General features: G+C 36.3%; 1 protein-coding gene across 1 annotated transcript in view; it reads left to right on the plus strand.

Annotated features, from left to right (window-relative positions):
* Positions 1 to 18,925, plus strand: part of LOC140165727 (spondin-1-like) — a 176,045-nt gene that overhangs the window by 97,072 nt on the left and 60,048 nt on the right. Inside the window, exon 2 of the mRNA XM_072189035.1 lies at positions 10,712 to 10,806. Coding sequence (XP_072045136.1) covers positions 10,712 to 10,806 — 95 coding nt within the window. The remainder of the gene's footprint in view (positions 1 to 10,711; positions 10,807 to 18,925) is intronic.

Here is an 18,925-nt window from a genome sequence, read left to right on the forward strand (position 1 = left end):
GTGAAAATGAGGGTCATGCAAGAAAGGTTAGGTAGGGAAATCAGGATTTGACAATGATATTTAGATTTTAAGGAGTTACAAGCCTGATGGGTAAAAGCTACTGTATGTGCTAGAGAGGAAGAGTAGCTACTTGTAGAAATGATGGTCTACGGAATATATAATGTAATGAGAGTGATGACATAGTGATGGTAATATGTGTAGGTTGTGATGGAGTAACAACGGCATAAGTGAGAATAAAGGTTGTAATACAGTATATGGACATCAAATGTGATGTGTGCATCTAATTTTACTCCTAGTGTTGTTGATCTTTGTAAGATGAGGTATACATGCAGAATTTTTCATGTGTTAGCTGGCGATTGAGATTTGCCCTTTATTGAAGTGAAATTTGCATATTTCATTTTGTTTCCTTTCACTTTGTTTCATTCCATTTCTTTTCATTCCATTTCTTTTCATTCCATTTCTTTTCATTCCATTTCTTTTCATTCCATTTCTTTTCATTCCATTTCTTTTCATTCCATTTATTACTCTATGGTCAAACAGAAGATTAAAGTGTTGTTCTCCTGTGCCCAGGGATAAATTCTTAATTTGACCTTGAACATCAACCTGTCTTAAGCATTATCCATGGTGTTTAGCTGTATTTATGAGTTCGCAGAATTGGTAGTAGCTTGTTGAGTTGATACAGGAGTTTACATCATAAACTGTTTGGAGAGAAGGTTGGCAATTAGCAGGTGTTTGGAGCTAATGTGAATGACATTATTAAGTTACTCAAAAGTTGACTCATTATAGACTACAGACATATCATTTCCAGGAGGGTATCCTAACCGTAACCTAACCCCTTTCCTTTCCTTTCGCTCTATTCCATTGTTCTTATTCCTCAGCATTAAACAGACAATTGACTACATAGGCAATGGCTTGACACATAAGGTACCCTTGTTGAAACATGACTTCACATACATTCTCCATTGGGGCAACCCTAACCCTAAGTTAACCCTAATATTATTTTCCCACAATACGCATACCCGTAATTCCCTTACTCGTCTTGTTTAAATAGTGATCACTAAAACAAAGAAACTAACACATGATGAACCATGAAACGTGACTTTGCACACTATGCTATCATTTTACCACAAGGGGGCATATTATCCCGTGGAAATTGGCATACTGTCGTTGAATTCGATCCAACGTTTGGGGAGTTCCTTGTTACATGAGCTGGGTCATTGACTCCTATGTATGGCAGAGTATGTTAGCTGTATTATGTGTGCATACAAAATTACAAGCCCTTCACAGAGTTTGTTGGAAAAGTCCTTGTTAACTACAGTAAGTTGATATTCAAGTATTCAAGCACTTTACACTACTTCAAACAATGCTAGTAGTGATGACAGTGTTTGCTGAGGATAATGATGATGATGATATCTTAATCAATTACAATTGTAATCACAGTGATGCTGAAGATAACAATGGTGTTGATGATCACAATGGTCAAAATGCTGATCATGAGGATAATTCTGACAACTTTGAGAAAGTTGTTTTTCCTTAAGTTTGTTGTAAATGTTAACTAATGTGACATACTATTGTTGTGAAGTATTTGGCTGCTTCAAGCACTTTACACTATACTTTAACATTGTACCAATGTCAGTGGAAGTAGTGACGAAAATAATGATGAAAACAAAATAGTGATAACAATGGCCGTAAGATGATAATGATGATTGTAGTAAGGCAAATTCTTATTATACCACCGGTGATAGGTAAGCTTACAGGATAAACACAACTGTACGATAGTGTACATTGTGTGATGTCACAGGTGCTATAATACAAGATTGCCTTTGATAAGCAATGATCATAAAGGGAGTTCTTTTTCCAAGTTGCTTAATAAATGCTTACTCTTTCACTTCAACTTTCAAGATTTGTCAAGGAAAAGTGAGAAAAGACAAGTATGATAAATAAGAAAACCACTTTGATCCCATATATATAGCAGCATTGGACCTGGTGCAAGTTAATGTCATTTTACCATGACAATATAATCATTTCCAAATCAACTTGCACATCCCAAGCTATCCCAGCATTGATGTGTGTTTTGTTAGAAATCTAACCCATACCAAATGACAACCATGGGAAGACTATTGTTTTGCACTAGCTGTGCTTTCTTGCCAATCCATGGAGTTGAAAGCACATAATGATGCCACCTCCATGCGCTTGTCAAAGTAACTTTGCGTGGAAATAGCCAAACCACGGGGTCTTTACGATTCAACTACTGTCCTCACAGTCATGATTTCTGAACATTTTGAGTCATTGGTGTAATATAAGCTATCTTGGCAAATCTATTAATAATCTCAAAATCATTTCATGTTCCAGATAGTCTCGATAACCACATGTGACGAATATTATAATATACCGATGCAACAGAAGCTTATCCAGCTTTATACAAAGTATTATGAATTGCTTGTATCATGTTTATACATTGTTTGTGTGCATTTTTACTGTTTAAGTTATGTAATGTATGAAGGGTGTGTGACATGTGGAAGAAATAAGGACCTTTTTAGTGCAGTGACACTATTACATTTGTTACATTTAATTCTTAGTTGAGAGACTGTTATTTGCAAATTGCAAAAACATGCAAACCTTTTGAAAACCAGTCTCCAGTTGGAAAAATACTGTGACAAATAAATGGGATTTTGCCACTTTTAACTCACTGGACTGGATATAGGTTTCATTGGTTGTTGTGGCAAAAATAATGGAACCCACTAAATTAATTTGATGGCACCTCTGTGCACGTATCCAAGTACCCCCTCCTTCAGCAGCGGAAGTATTCCCGGGAAGTATTCTTCAAATGATATGAAGAAGGTATCACATCTTAAATCACAATGACAATGACATGTCAAATAGTTTTGGAAAGTTGATAATCCAGTGATACAGATGTGCAGTGATTAATAAGAGGTTTCTATGAAATGTTTTCTTCTTTCTCTAGTCATGCAATCCATCTGGTATATGTGTGCAATTCAAGTCCAGTGCTTGGAATATAAAGACTTGACTGATGAAAGAAGGACTTACTTTATTTTGATAGCAGAGTGAGAGAAGTAATGAGCTGTCATAAGGCATAGGTCTGGTATCAGTCATCAGGGTTCTATAATTATGAGAAAACATTAGAAAGTGTGATATGAAAAAGCCTAGCCAGGCAATTTGTGGTAACATTGACTTCATTTTGATATGATTTTGAAATACATTTTGGAATCATTTCAGTGGTCTTTTGGCAATCACCTCCTAGCCATAAAAGGGATTTTTAACTTAGCATCTAGAGAACTATTATATCATAAAAGGATTTTGAAATGTGATGATTAGACTTTAGAGAACTATTACATGTCATAATAAAGGGTTTAAATATGATGAATCTAAATATGAAGATAACTAAAATATGAACTATTTCAATCTTTGTATTGTGGGTAAAGATGTCTCAAATGTATAGCAGTCAATTAGGAAAGTACACAGCATAGTATTTTATATGCAATCATAACAGGGAAATTGTATCCAAGCAGAATAATTGCCTCATTTCAGTTGTTTTAGTTTAATGCTTTTTCATATAAATATGAAAAATGTCATGGGACAATCTGGTTAAATGTATAGAAGCCAGGCTAAGAAAGCTGTACTACTGCATGATTTTAGTCATTTTAACAATCTTGTCATAGTAATCGTGGCAGGGATCTTTAATATAATGCAGTTGTTTTGTTAGAGATAAATATTAACATTTTATTCTACAATCTCGTTTTAATGTTACCATTTTAAAATCCATATCCTCATAATTGGTGTTGGTTCAGTTTTCTCCCTAATGGACAAGACCCCATACTGAGGGTTTTAGCTGGTTACCTGCATCAAGATCCTTGGTGGAAACAAGATCAGATACAGGTGTGATATTTCTATGTGACAGGCTTGATTGGAGTGTGTGTACGTGTGGTTATTTCCTGTCTTAGGTCTGGTTATAACCCACAGTGTGCGTTTGCATCCACATTTAAACTGTGGAGGTGTGCATATTATACATATACCAATTGTGGAGCCTTATTGCAACGATCTCAATCTCAATGTGGTTTCGTCGGTAACGGTGAGCTGCTGCAACACATCTAAACCAACAATGAGCTCCATGGTTGGAGATAGCTTTAAAAAAACAGTGTCTTTGAGCCATAGAGGGGTATAACCGGGGGTATAACACCTCCCATTTTTATGATACAAAAAACTCCACAGGGGGTTCACTTGGGATATTATTTGGTACGCATGTTCATCACAAAAAAATGTAGGAAAAGGGTTGAATTTTGACCTGCTGGCATCGACAACATCTTTAGGAAAAGAGATGGGATGGGACTAGTGCAAACTTCAAAATGTTACTTTTATAGAGATATTTGAAAATTGATATTCTGTTTGCATATCTGTTTTATACACCAGTAAGATGCAACTGGTACCACACTGCAAAGGCTACAGATATATGCTTAAATAATTTCATGAAATTGAAAATGTACCATTCTGTGTATGTAAAAACATATTTGTGTAGTACAGATTATAACTAATTATGATAACCAAAAAACATGTCCCATCTCATCTTTCAAATGTCAAGGGGTCTTAATGTATGTATGTAGAATGTATGAATTGCCTGTCTGGCTGCGATGTTGACAACATATCTTTTTTTTTTGTCATTTCTTAAAATATATATGGGAAACTTATGATATTGTAACTACTGTTGAGTGCATGTAGTTAATCTTCTGCCATGGTTTTGTCTGATATTGATGCACACTTTATTTGAGTTGTTGAAGCAAACCACATATCATGACCTAGATTCTTGCAAGGGACAGGTAGGCATGTATTCTCTATAATAAAAAAAAAAGTTTGCCTGACTGAGCAGTATTCCCAGAATTGGATTGTGAGCCATGATTGGGGGGGGGGGGGGGAGGGTATTGGGCCAGGGTGAAATTGGGGCAAAAATCTGAAAATGTTGTATTTTGTTGGGATTTTTCAGTGACTGGTTTTTTGTTCTGATTGGGGGAATATCCCTTCCTGTCTGTGAGCAGAAATTGATATATATAGCTCATGGTTTTAGGCCCACAACGGAAGCCCAGTGGTATTTCATGGGTGGTGGCATAACACTTAGCGTATACACTCACACATATGCAGAAGTTTAAATCCAACAATTTAAATCCTAATGCAATTAAACTTGGGTCGTATAGGTGCATCGTGGGTACCTTCGTGTATTGGTGATATCTAAGCACCGGAGAAAAAAGCAATTTGGAAGCCAAAAAACGCACCACCAAAAAAAATGAAAAAATATATACACTGGGGTGTTAACTTGTGTGATATCAATCAATTTTTTTTAAAGTTATAGACCCTAAATTTGTTATTCAAGGTTAGAACCAGAGAAAAACTGCTATTTAAACAAACAAAACTAAAAGTTCTGAAGTTTTTATTCAAAGCTGGATAAAGCTTTGAATAAAAACCTCAGAACTTTTAGTTTTTTTTAATAGCAGTTTTTTCTGGTTCCAGCCTTAGGGTCTATAACTTAAAAAAAAAAAAAAATTTAAATTAAAAAACCAACACTATTGCCCCCAAAAGCGTAATTGCGGCTGTGAATACCGCAATAACGTTTTCATCCGGTGCTTAGTGATATCCAAGGTCATATACAGAGGTCAAAGGTTATTTTGTTTGTTTGCCACTCATACAGTTTAACATTTGGCTGTTTCCATATCTTTCCGAATTCAAATTCCCCCATGTGGAGGCATCCTAAGCAATGTTTCTATTGGTTCGCACTCGCTACGTAGGCCTATATATATGAGTGAATATACTGGGTGATAAATTTGTGCGATATCTACATGCTGCATTCCATAGCCACATACCCAGTATATCATATGACTTTATTATATTAGATTTATTTCCAAGAGGTTATGAATAATGCATATTATACACACATAAATATATTTTGGTTTTGTTTCAATATTAAGGTATCAACTGCAAGAGTTTTGCTAATTTATACCAATTCTCCACCACTTGGTAATATGCTAAGCTTTACAGGAGTCTCAACTTCATATAGCATAACCTTTCCTATTAAAAAATATTTACCTGTCCGTCGGCAGGTACTTTTGAAATCTATACCTGGCCGCCAGGTACAACTGCAAATTAACTCAACAAAGGCGTTCCGGTGGGTGTTAATTTCCATCCCTGGTCTAAAAACGTGTGCAGTATCTACATACTGCATTGCGTAGCCACATACCCAGTATATCATATGACTTGTGATTATATTAAGACCTATTATTGAAAGTGCATTGTCTTACAATTAAATTACATTCCATTTGTTGAAATGCAGAACATTACTGATCAGCACATGCATGTATAAATGTTTTCATGTTTTGTCTTTGAGATAAATCTAATTTCAGATCCATGCCTTACAGGTATATGTTTATATTGCACAAGAACACTTGCATGCATATATAGTATGAATTAATGTGTGCTTATACTTTAAGAGAGGTTCTTCATGACTTTACTGTTTGATGTACTTAAGAAAGTGACTTCTCTAAAGTATTGTTATACAATGCATTCAGACATATTCTACAGGTATACACTTCCAGGGGTATCTCTGGTAAAATTGATGTCAACTTGCAAAAAATGATGTCAACTTGCAATAAGTAATAAACATCAAAAAAAAAAGGAAAGTCCCTACTCAAGTTGAAAGGTCTGTGTTGGAATGGTCATAACTTTGAGCACAAATGATTGAAAGCAATTAGATTGATATGAATGCATGTAGAAAGGTTATCTGCAGTATCTGAACTTGTATAAATACAAATGGGAATGATCATGAAATTAATGATTGAACTTGAGAGGTGTGGAATTGCTTAGCCTAACATGTTCCACTCACCTGAATTGAGTCAGTGTGTGTCATCCATCCATAAGAACCAGCATTGGTTGCAGTCTTTTTAATTAATAGAGGTTATCCGTGTTCTTTAAGTTGCATATCCTATCAGCGACTGCTATACCTTGTTTAGGATTTTCAAAAGAAGTACCTGCATGTGCAACCATGACTGTTTCAAAATAGCCCGCCAAAATCATGCAAGTAACTCCGAGGTCGTGCATTGAATTGGTGTGAATGAATGAGGAATACTGCGGGAACCAGTGCCTTATGTTAGAAGTCACACATGAGTAACGTGGATAACCTCTATTGTTGAGCAGTATTCATGATTGAACCCCATTCAAACATATCCTTTTACACAGTCAATTGTGAATTTCTTGATCATTCTGATTTTGTTTTGTACAAGTGTGGTATCAAACTGCAGTTCACAAAAATCTTGACACGTTATGTCAATCTTATTGGTCTCAATTATTTGTTTATTAAGTTATGACCACTCAAAGTAGTGGGGACTTTCTTTTTTGGATGTGTTCACTTGAATTCCATCGATGATGAAATTCTCACAAATCTCTAATTCATGTCATCATCCTTGATTTGGATCCATTAATGAATAAATCAACAAAATAAAACAACGAAAAAAACCCAAGTGTTATTACATTTTGAATGGTGTTTTGCATCGTTCTCTAAAAATATCTAAATATGATCATCTGCAAAATGTATGTTATATATTTTCTATGGCTCCAAGTGATAATGAATGTACATGCTATCCCTAAATGTTATATGGTAATGATAACCTGCCCATAGCACACAGCACTTTTACCCCCATTTGATCTTTAAAATGTATTCTATCCATAGAAGCCCTTGAGCATTACACCTGTCTATTGTTTACTTTGATATGTTTCTTCATATGATGTAAGTGAACAAGTGATTCTACAAGTAACCCTGTATTAAATTAATAGCAAGTTAAAAGGGGGCATTGTAATGTACTCTGTAAAGGTTCTTAAGAGTCATAAAGAGTATATATTGACCCCTGTGTTACATGTAAAGAAAGTTGTGCTTTAATATGCCTTTAGCAGAAAAAAACATGGTGTATATAAATATTGATATTCAAATGTATGTTGCAGACATTAAGATATGAATACAATTAAAATTTTGCTATTATGTGGCTGCCAAATTAGGATAGAAAAGAGATATATTTTAAAGTGATTGTTTGTTTGTTAACCAGTTGGTCCGGGCCAGGGGCGGATACAGGATTTCGAGAAAGGGGGGGCACACTCCTGAAAAAAAAAAAAATGTATGAAATGGCCGCTGAAGCTGTCATCATGAGTGCTTGCGCCGACGCAGGGGGGTGTCTGAGGGGATGTGCCCCCCTCAGAAGTGAGAAAATTTTTTGGAAAATGAAGACCCAAGTGAAGCCATTTGGTGGACCATTTTGTCAACATTATTGTGTAAAATTTTAGTTTGAAAAAGCGTAAAATTTGCAAAAAGACGGCCCAATTGAAGCCATTCATTCAAGTTTTGACCTCTTGTAAAATTATTGCTTTATATGTACCCATAACGCTATGCCGACATGGGGGTGTCTGAGGGGATGCCCCCTCCTAAATGAGAAACATTTGCAAAATAAAACCTAATTGAAGCCATTTGGTGGACCATTTTGGCACTATTATGGTGTAAAATATGAGTTTGAAAAAGCCGAAAATATGAAATTTGCAAAATGATAGGCCAATTGAAGCCACCTGTTTTCACTGTTATTGTATAAATTCAGAGTGCTGGGTGTGAAATACAGAAGCGAAAACGGGCAGTTGTTTATATAGGCAGGGGGTTGTCTGATGTTCCCCCTCCGAAATTTGGAAAAATGAAAGTCCAATTGAAGCCTTTTGGTGCATCTGTTTTACACTATACGAGAGTATATCATTGCTTTTTAAAACAAAACAGGGCCCGAACTCAATTTGTAAAATGTTACACTGACACTTTAATAGGCCTTAGACTCGAGATTCGCAATTTAAAGCATGCATGGATCGAAGCCAGCATGGAGTCCGTATTATACTGACTTTGGTGACAAAATGTGACGGGCCCTGCATCATCGACGGGCCAGAAGAAATCAACAAGTACTATAGGGCCTACTTCTGATACTTCTTTTCCTCTTTTCGTCTTTTTTTTTTTTTTTTTGAGGGGGAGGAAGGAAGGCGCCGCCCCTGAACTGCGTGCCTGGAGTGCCACCCGGTGTATGATACTCACTACAGATTTATTAGGCTACAGGTCCCAAGATTTTCTTTCTTTTTTTACGTTGTTCCGCTTTTTTTCTTTTCTTTTTCCCTTTCTTTTCTTTTCCTCTTTCTTTCCCTCCTTCCCTTCTCTTTCTTTTCTTTTTCTTTTTTTCTTTTTTTGGGATCCGCCAAAAGGGGGGGGCCCGGGCCGGCTGTGCCCCCCCTCTAAATCCGCGCATGGTCCGGGGCGGACACACGCTTGGGTCCTGATGGAACCAAGCTAAAGTATATTGCTTAAGGGGGGTACTACATCCCTGGCCAATTTTGTGCCTATTTGTGCATTTTTCTCAACAATTATAGCGCATTGGTGACAAGTAAGACATGTATATTATAGGGGCAAGGACTCCCAACTACTGCACTGAAAATTCAGCGACTCAAGGCAAGTAGTTATTGATTTATTGATCAAATATAGGTTTTCCCTCATTTTTGACTGTAACTCCACAACTGCTGTCTGTGCTGAAATAAAAAAAATTTCCAGTGCAGTATTTGTAGTCCTTACCCCTATAATATACATATCTTACTTGTCACCAATGCTCTATAATTTTTGAGAAAAATGCAAAAATAGGCACAAAATTGGGCAGGGGTGTAGTACCCCCTAAAGCTAAGCTTAAAAGGTTATAAGCATGCAGACCTGTGTGGAAAGAAAAATTGATGAAAAAGAGCAAGGAAAAGAAATCAAGTGTACAATAATATTTTGCTCTTAACTCTTGCACAGTAATCATATACCATATTCTATTTAAAGGGCTTTAACCTCATTTACAAACACAAAATAAGATAAATATAACAAACTTGTTGCTTTCCAATTGCATTTGCTTCCTTTTATGCCCGGTTTTTATGGCAACTTAAATACCCAAACTAAATGTGTGCCTTCACCAAGATAAAAAGTACCAAAACTGATTTTGTGTAATGAAGCACTGCTAACTTGTTGTAATTAATGTAAATATAGATTCCTCATTAAGAGAGTCATCATACAATCATACAACTAATTAATCTTATGCTCCTAATTATTGGCTGATGCAGATAGTGAATTAACATCACTATACATATAGACTTTTCATTTCATGTCATTATAAACATGAAAGTAATGTGCCGCTAATCAATGATGCATTACACTGATTTATAAGTATCTTGCCAGATTAACTTGACATTTGCTTTGTCTTAATTTTATGATAACCCAGTAACTTATATGATGCACCAGACACAATGATTTCAATCAATTATCTTTAAAAGGGTACTTATAACTTTTGTATAAGCTGATCATCTTACCTTGTTATGATATGATGCCTTATATCAAATGAATGCGGACCATTGGGCTATTCCAGGTGAAATCCATATACCCCCTGTGGAATACATGACTGCAATCCACACAGGGAGTGTGAATTTCAAATGGGGTTACCTGGATTTGAAATCTACACTCCCTCTGTATGAGCTTAAGGTCATGTCTTCCATAGGGGTGTATGGATCTCAACTGGAATAGCCCATGTATCTTTGTCTTCTCTCTCCATTTCAGTCTGTTATGTTCATCTTTTTCAAATAATAATGGGTCTTCTTTTTTCATTGTTCTTCTTTGTAGTCACACTACGAAGCACGCCACCAGTGTCCTTCAAGGGTTTCTTCCTCATTGCCCTTAGAGAAGATGATATTGAGAGGTCTTCTGGGACATTCAGGGTAAGTGGTTTGAGCATTGTAAGGATATATACTTTTACAACTATACTACCATTAGTTTTATCTAGAGATGCGTTAATCTCATTCAGATTCAGAAACTTTATGTATTTGTTTGTCTCAATGTGTTTGTTTTATTTGCTAATGTACGGGTCTCCTTATTGTAAGTATACTTATTAAAATACATAATTATCTGCAAAAAGAGAAATAAAACAGAAACAAACTGATTGACATACAAAACTCTGGGTATATCTAATCTTAATCTATACTACACAAATGTATTGCAACATTGCTGAAAAAAGAACAATTGTAAGTTGAACATTGATCCGATATCCTGTCAATTTCACATACTGCATAGAAATATTCTTTACTGAGTAAGATTAGGCTAATAAATAAAATGAAAGATGTCACTTGTGGTGACACCGTGCACCTATTCCAGTGCTTCCAGTGGCAAACAGATGGAAACACATTTGAATGCTGATTGCTGAGATGAAAAAAACTTTAGTCCACAAAATGTCTTGATGCCTCTCGAAATGGTTTAATTAGTTTCTACAAGGCATCGCAAAAATGGTGGGAGAATGATTCATGGATGTGTTGGGTGGAAGAAATTACCGGCCTTAGAAGGCAATATCCTTCAAAGTATAGAGGACTCGAAAGAAAGGTCATGTAGCTTGCCGGAGAGCCTTGCCCACAAAACACCGGTTGACCTTGAAAATCATACCTAAATATTGTTTTGTGCATTCATTATGTGTTTATAATGCCATTATGTTGTTTATGAAGTAACCATGTGACCTTATTTTTGCAATTTAAATGTCTGAGTCCTCCAATCCTTGCAAGACGTCAGCCATCTTTGACTGTTACGTCCATTCACCACTTTTGTGCAACCTTCTTCCGTAACCATATTTCGGATACCTTGCAGAAACTGGTTAAACCATTTGGTGACCATTCTAAAGGCATCTGGACATTTTGTGGACTAACGTTTCTTGTCTCTGCATTGAAATGGATTCCCATCTTTCCGCCATTGTAAGCACTGGAATATGCGCATGATGTCACCACCAGGGGTGTACTCATAAAGAAATGTTGCCACTCCCAACTTAATCTGACCGTGTTACGACCATGTTGATTTATTGATGCATGGGAAAAGGAAGATATTGTTTTACTTTCACATTAAAAACATATCAATGATATGTTGTTTTGATTTGACTGACAGTCTCAGTTTTGTAATGGTACCTAATATGCTTATGAATGTAATGCTCGGGTGGCTCAGCTCAGGGTTGCAATATAATTAGTTGATAGTTCACTAACAACAAGCATCGAAGCAGCATCAACGGTTGATCCAAAGATCGAACATACTTGTTTCTGGTGCCTAAGATACTTTTAAAATGTTTTTCTTACTAAGATACTTACTAAGATACTTAAAAGAAAAAAAAATGATTAGCCTGCACATACAAGTTATGGTGTAGGCTACTTCAAATTAGAATATCCAATTTATCTTACACAAATTAACAGAAGGATTCACAAAAAGTATATTGAATTGGTCTGCATCTATAATGATGGCAGCCTAGCTGGCTGGTAATGGAGAATACACTTCAACAGTTTGATTATTTGAACATGTCAGAGAAATAGCCATGCTTGGTGTTTTATGCCAAAGTTGAGCTTTTATTTCTAAATAAATAAGCAGTTACTTAGCATGTTTAGGTATAAGGTATACAGACTACATTAGGCATGATCACACGGGAGCTTACCTCCGTGTTACCGTAATACGGAGGTAGTGCAAGGTCATGACTTAACACGGATACTTGTCCACACGGTCCTTCCTCGTGGTTTAACTCTAAGCACTCCGTGTTAGCTGCACGGCTCGGTCTTTACTTCGTGGTAAATATAGGAATTTCCTGGAAGTTTTAGGGCCGTTTGCTATACTGCAAGTACAGTACACTGTGGAAGCCGATGTCTCTTAGTTTCAGGGCAATTATGTCCTACACGTGTTTTTTAGCTGTTATTTTCTTCTCCACTCAATTTCTCTGTCTTTTAAGACACTTATCAGCTCTTCCGCTTTCTTCTTTTGACCAGTTTAATGTTTTGTTTTGTTAGTTTTTTGTTTGTTTTTGTGGTGCTTCTTTCATCATGATCATTCTCGGTGAGAAACGGAGATAAATTATTGTGAATTTATGCTAAAGAAATTTAAAATACTGCGAAGTTGTAAGTGTTGTATCCATAAGGTCAAGCTTACCCCCGAATCTTGTTCATACGGGCACTAACACGGAACGATCGCTTCGTGTTAGCGCGCTACCACAGAGATTTCTCTGTGGTAAATCTTCAGTGTTAAGCTTCGAGGTAGTTAACACGATACTTGTTCAGACGGGCGCTCAGAGGTAGCTTCGTGTTAGCTTAACACGAACTTACCCCTAAGCCCGTCTGAACACGGCTAGTGTCTGCTATGCCAAAGCTACTATATTAAGTTGTATATGTTTAGTTTAATGCAGACAAGTGGGTGTCAGAAACATTTTAACATTTTTTGATGGGAAAATAAGATTACATTTCTAAGATTAACTTAAAATGGCCTCTGTTTGATATGTTGGGCACCAAATATCATTAATTTGCATTTTACATGTGATAAAGCAAAATAAGATGTTAACACTTTTTTTAACCAATGCGAGTGTATTCCATTACAACCTGTCTATTGATTACTATCTTATCTATTGCAACATTTACACTCAGCAGTAACTATAAATACATAGAAATCTATAGCTACAATCCATAATGTCCCTACAAGACGTCAGCCTGTGCTGCAAGTTGACCTTGAGGTAATGCTTGTAGCTGACATCCCAATCATTTTTCTAACTTGTGTCGGGTAATAACATTCTGCATTAAAAGTTTGGGTACAATATGCACTGGAATATAAAACAATTATAGAATAAGAAGATTTTTGTATAGAAATCAACTTTTTACTACAAGTTTGATCTCCATTTTTGAAATTTGGCATTGTAACAGGTTAGTTTGAAGTGCAGATTGCACTGATGCTGCTAGATTTGATCAACTAGTTCATAGATTCTGCAATTTTTGCAGCAATTCTGGTTTCACCACATTACACCCACATCTGCTATTTGTACATTCAGTTTATTGTCAATATGTTTTGGGCAGTGCCTGCATTGAAGGAGTGTATGTACATATATGAATACTAGATGTGTAGATTGAAAACAGTCAAGTGAAGAACACTTTGACAACACTGGATGGAAAATCTATCCAATCTTAGATGTAGAACAAAGTCAAAGTGTCTAATAGCAATTGCTATATAGGCCTACATATTACATGTAGATGAAATGTAAATTGTGTATCAATATTTTGCAATACTTGAATATACTTTAAAATGTGTTTGTCAGGAAAGAGTGCATGAATGGCAAAATCCCCCATCTCAATCTAGTCCCTTTATACCTTGCAATTTATTCATTCAGTATGTGATAAAGATTTAGGGAAGTAGATCAAGATTCCGGTTTCTGCATAGATACATGTTATGTCAGGGAGACATTTTGAACATTATGCTCTGTTGTGTCAGAAAATGCCTATGCTACACAGAGCTGAGTGATCCTGATTGTCCAGATAATTGCTAAGAATTCCTATTCAAATTGAAGAAATGTGCTATAAAGAAGATAAATTTGTCTCAGATTTTAAGGAAGTGAGATCATGTAAATTGTTTTTGACAAAACGATACCAAAATTGAATTGGGTAAAGAAACAATTGACCCCATGCACAGCCATCTGAAATTCAGTTGCTACTTACAAAATGTGTGATGTTTCAAATTTGTACGTGAACCCTTTCATATGCATGATTTCATTTGAGTAATACGCTTTATAAAATCATTCCCGTATGTTGGGGGATGGGGTGGGGTTGGATTGGATGTTTGTATAGTTGTTTGTTTCAATGTTGCAATATTGGCGCTGATTAAGCTGCTGCCTGCAAATTGCATTGTGTCTGTTTTATAGGTGTGTTTAATGTACAATTCTAGCAATTTGACCTGCGGGGCACCATTAGAGTTTGAAATAAAAACCTTCCTCTTTTTTTTTTTAATGTTGCCTAAAAGTGTGTTAGAAAAGTGCAAAAATGTTCTCTCTAAGTTCCTCAGATTAAAAGTTTTAACTAATCTAATCGATTAAAATCTATTAGATTGCATTGAGGGACAAATCCAAGCTTAGATTAAAAATTCCAAATCTAAGGCCATCTTAATTTGATAGTTTGTCTTAGCAAATGTAGTCCTTATTTTGACAAAACTATCCCATATACTACTGGCTGGTTTCTATGTCCTCCCATAGTCTAACCTGTGTGAACCATTTGTTTGTCTATCTGTCTGTATATATATCTATGTCATCTTTATTAGTACCTTAAAGCAGGGATGCCAGTTGCCTCCTGAAGTTGGGAAGGAAAATAATATTTCATAAAATACTAAAGGCGAAGCGGGGCGAGCGTAGCGAGTGGAGCTCTCGCCTCACGGCGTGGGGTCCAGGGGCCCGCTTAAGGGCCTCTGGTGGGGTCCAGGGGCAAAGGCCCTGGTGGGGGTCGAGGGGGCGAAGCCCCCCGAAGCCAGATAGTTTCTGCACATTTAAAACCACAGGGGAGGCTATTTTTAGGGGGAAGTTACATGTCAACAGATTAAAAATTAAAGCAAATGATTTACAAATATACAGCTAAAATTACAACTTTACCTATGGTTTCCTGGTAGCAAAGAGCAAATCCGATCGTAATTCGGCCCGTAATTCAATACCACACACGCAAGTTTAAAGTTTATTAATATTTTATTGTCAAAACAAAACGCACGCTCATACGATCAAGGCTTCCGAATTTGCAGCCACAACAAGTCACATTTTTCGTGTTTCCGTGATTCCGCTCTCATCCCTAGAGGTGTACAGCTACAAACACTGCGTATTGTACCATGCATAGGGCCACGTGCTCTTGAGCATGAGACTGATTAGTTGACAAATACTTGACAAAAGAGGGCAGTATATTTTATTTTATTTCTTTCAGAGCCGGGCGGACGCGACGGTATTTTTTTTTTCCTTCCAACCGGAGATTTTTTTGCGGCCGGAAATTTTGTAAAAAAATATGCGCGGTCCGGATTTCCGGAAATATCCGGAAGACTGGCATCCCTGATGCCTTAGCATGGCAGTGTCCACAGGGTATCTCAATGTCTCAGGTTGAATGGTATTGGTTTAAATTAATACAATGTAAGAGAGTCAAATCTATATGGCTATTGAGTCTGTCAAGTTCATAGCCAGGATTCAGTTTATGGGGTGCACGATTTGCAAAATGTGTTTATTGGATAGGGTTGGCTTGTATGTACAGAGTGGACTAAAATTGAACTTTTTTTTATAAATAAGTGGCATACATAAATGTTGACAATGTCTAACTTTTCTTCCGAAATCGCACCTTCTTGGGCACTTAATATACTCAGAAAGAGGCTGCTCTATGGATTTTGAGGCCATTAATACCTGTACCATCTGACTGTGCTCTTTGTTATATTTTGTGCTATAGACGAATCCATCGAGCCAAGTGATGGTCAGAATTCAGTTGGCCATTACTGGGTCCCATCTGCACCAAACTGGTGTTGTTACTGCCCAATTGGGTGGATTAAATCCGCTTAGATATCAATTTTGAATTGTATTGTGTTGTAAACTTTCATCATTCTTTTTTGTCTCACGTGTAACACGGGTGATGGAATGCAGTTTAATACAGGGCCGTAGCAAGGTTGAAAAATGTGGGCGCCAAATTGCCCAAATTGAAATAAAGATATAAAGAAAAACAACAAATTGCTCAAAAAGTGGGGCGGCCATGGCATCCCTGGCCGCCCCGCTTGCTACGGCCCTGGTTTAATATCCCCGCCAAGGGCACATCATTTCACATTTTAGGTGGAATAGACCTAAGGGGGACCCAGCAATGGCTGCCATTGAGGTGTAGGAATGTGTGAAATTGGATTCTTTTATAGTCACTCATACCAGAAAGGTCTGATAGTCTGTGACTGCTGAAGCAAGTTTGGAAGTCAAAATGTTAACATGCTATTCAGTCAAAGCAAATCACATTAAACAGGTGTTCCAAAATAGGAAGAATGATTATTAAAAGTACTTACCTATTTGGCAGTAGGGGTGTAAATTCACGGTTATTTGTCTAACTGCTTAAACGGACCACAATCCGATTTTTTTTATATTTTTTATAAAAAGTTTTATAACGTTTTCCCTACCCTTACAAACTCTAACCCCTTCCCAAACCGTACTACATGTATACAAACCCACCCAAGCCCAACTAGCCAAACACCCTTGCCCCAACCCCCAAAAGGAACCCCAAAATCGGTCCTCTATTTACCATGTTTAGTAAATGCATTAATATATATTAATAAAGTTTCAATTACTTTATTTAACCTCATCTCATCAAAATGGCAATTTTTTTATGGCTAATTATAAGAAAGAGAACCCTTTCACTTAATTTTGGAAATTAAAAAAAATTCTGAAATTCTGAAAATACAAAAAAAAATACATTTAAGTGCACAAACTTTTTTCTTCTGGGTAAGAATTTTTTTCTTGCATGCCACAGCTTTTTCCTTGCAGGTTAGAAATTTGATAAATAGGTCCATGCATGCATTTTGTATATGATGACCTATTTATCAAATTTCTAACCTGCAAGAAAAAAACTGTTGCATGTAAGAAAATAATTCTTACCCAGAAGAAAAAAGCTTTTGCACTCCAATGTATTTTTTTGGTATTTTTAGAATTTTAGATTTTTTTTTAAATTTCCAAAACTATGTGAGAGGTTTCTCTTTATTTTGTTAGCAATAAAATAACAATTTCGATGAAATGAGGCAAAATAATGTAATTAAAACATTATTAACACATTCATGCATTTAAAACATTAAATATAGGTCCGATTTTCAGGTGAAATTAATTTCTCCCCTAATTCCCTTTTGGGGGTAAGGGCAAGGGTTTTGGGTTAGGTTAAAGGTTAGTTGGGCTAGGTTAGGCTTTTATAGATGTAGTAAGGTTTGGGGATGGGTTAGACTTTGTGTAAGGGTAGGAAAAACATTGAAAAACTTTATAAATTTTTTTTTTTTTTTTTTTTTTTTTACACGTTTAAACGGTTAGCGATTTTTCGGGCGGTTACACGTGAAACGTTTAAACGTAGACACCCTTATTTGGCAGTTAAGAATAGTGTCAATAATTCAAACATTAAGACAATTATAAGGTACCATGCGCTGTCCATGAAACAAAATCTCAAAATGAATTACAAAAAGGCGGTTTCTTTGTGCTGCAAAATATTGCAGAGTAAATTCCATTTTTTTACATAACAAATGCAATGTCCAGAATATTTAACACTGTTTCTAGTGGTTTGTATAATCCAATTTAAACAAAATTCTCCTAAGATTTGAGTTTGTTTATTTACAACATTTTTGTTCGTTGCAGGAAGTTGTGTGACATGTGTTTACCTATAAATGCCAGTCTTGTCAAGAGGCCACAAACTATTCCAGCTTCAATTGAAATCCACTGGGAACTCAGCACTGTACATCACATTTTTTCAGCAAAACAAAATATTGAATTATTGGCCTTAATTGAGAGAGTGGACAGAGCTCTGGGAAATTGGAAGCACAAAATGCAAATGCCTTAGGGATTTAGGGCTAGACAACAATGTTATTGCGCACATAAGCCATGTGATTACCGGGGTGATTACGAAATCTAGGAAAAAACACAACATTTGATGATTGGTTAACTCCACTGCCACTCTGCTGTTTAAGCCTCATTCCTTTCCTTCTCCACTTGATTAAGTAATACAGGTTGATGTGGCATCCCTTATGGAAGAACCCCAGAGGGGCCACTCAGAATTATACTTGTAAGCATCTGTGTGAAAGAAAACAAGGATTGAGGGTGGTTTTGAAAAGCAAAACAAGGATCCGCACGGATCCACATGGATCCCGGGTACGGATCCGCGATTAGGGTATCAAAACACTCATTTTACTAGAAGAAGGGTTTTTTTTTTTAAGAACGATTTTCGCTTAGGGTAGTTTTTTAAAATTACCCAATTAACACATTAGTGGTGACGTACTGTAAAACCACTTAATTTCGCGAGGTATTTAATTTCGCGAATTTCGCGA

Source organism: Amphiura filiformis, chromosome 12 (genome assembly GCF_039555335.1).
Source record: "Amphiura filiformis chromosome 12, Afil_fr2py, whole genome shotgun sequence".
Lineage (NCBI taxonomy): Eukaryota > Metazoa > Echinodermata > Ophiuroidea > Amphilepidida > Amphiuridae > Amphiura > Amphiura filiformis.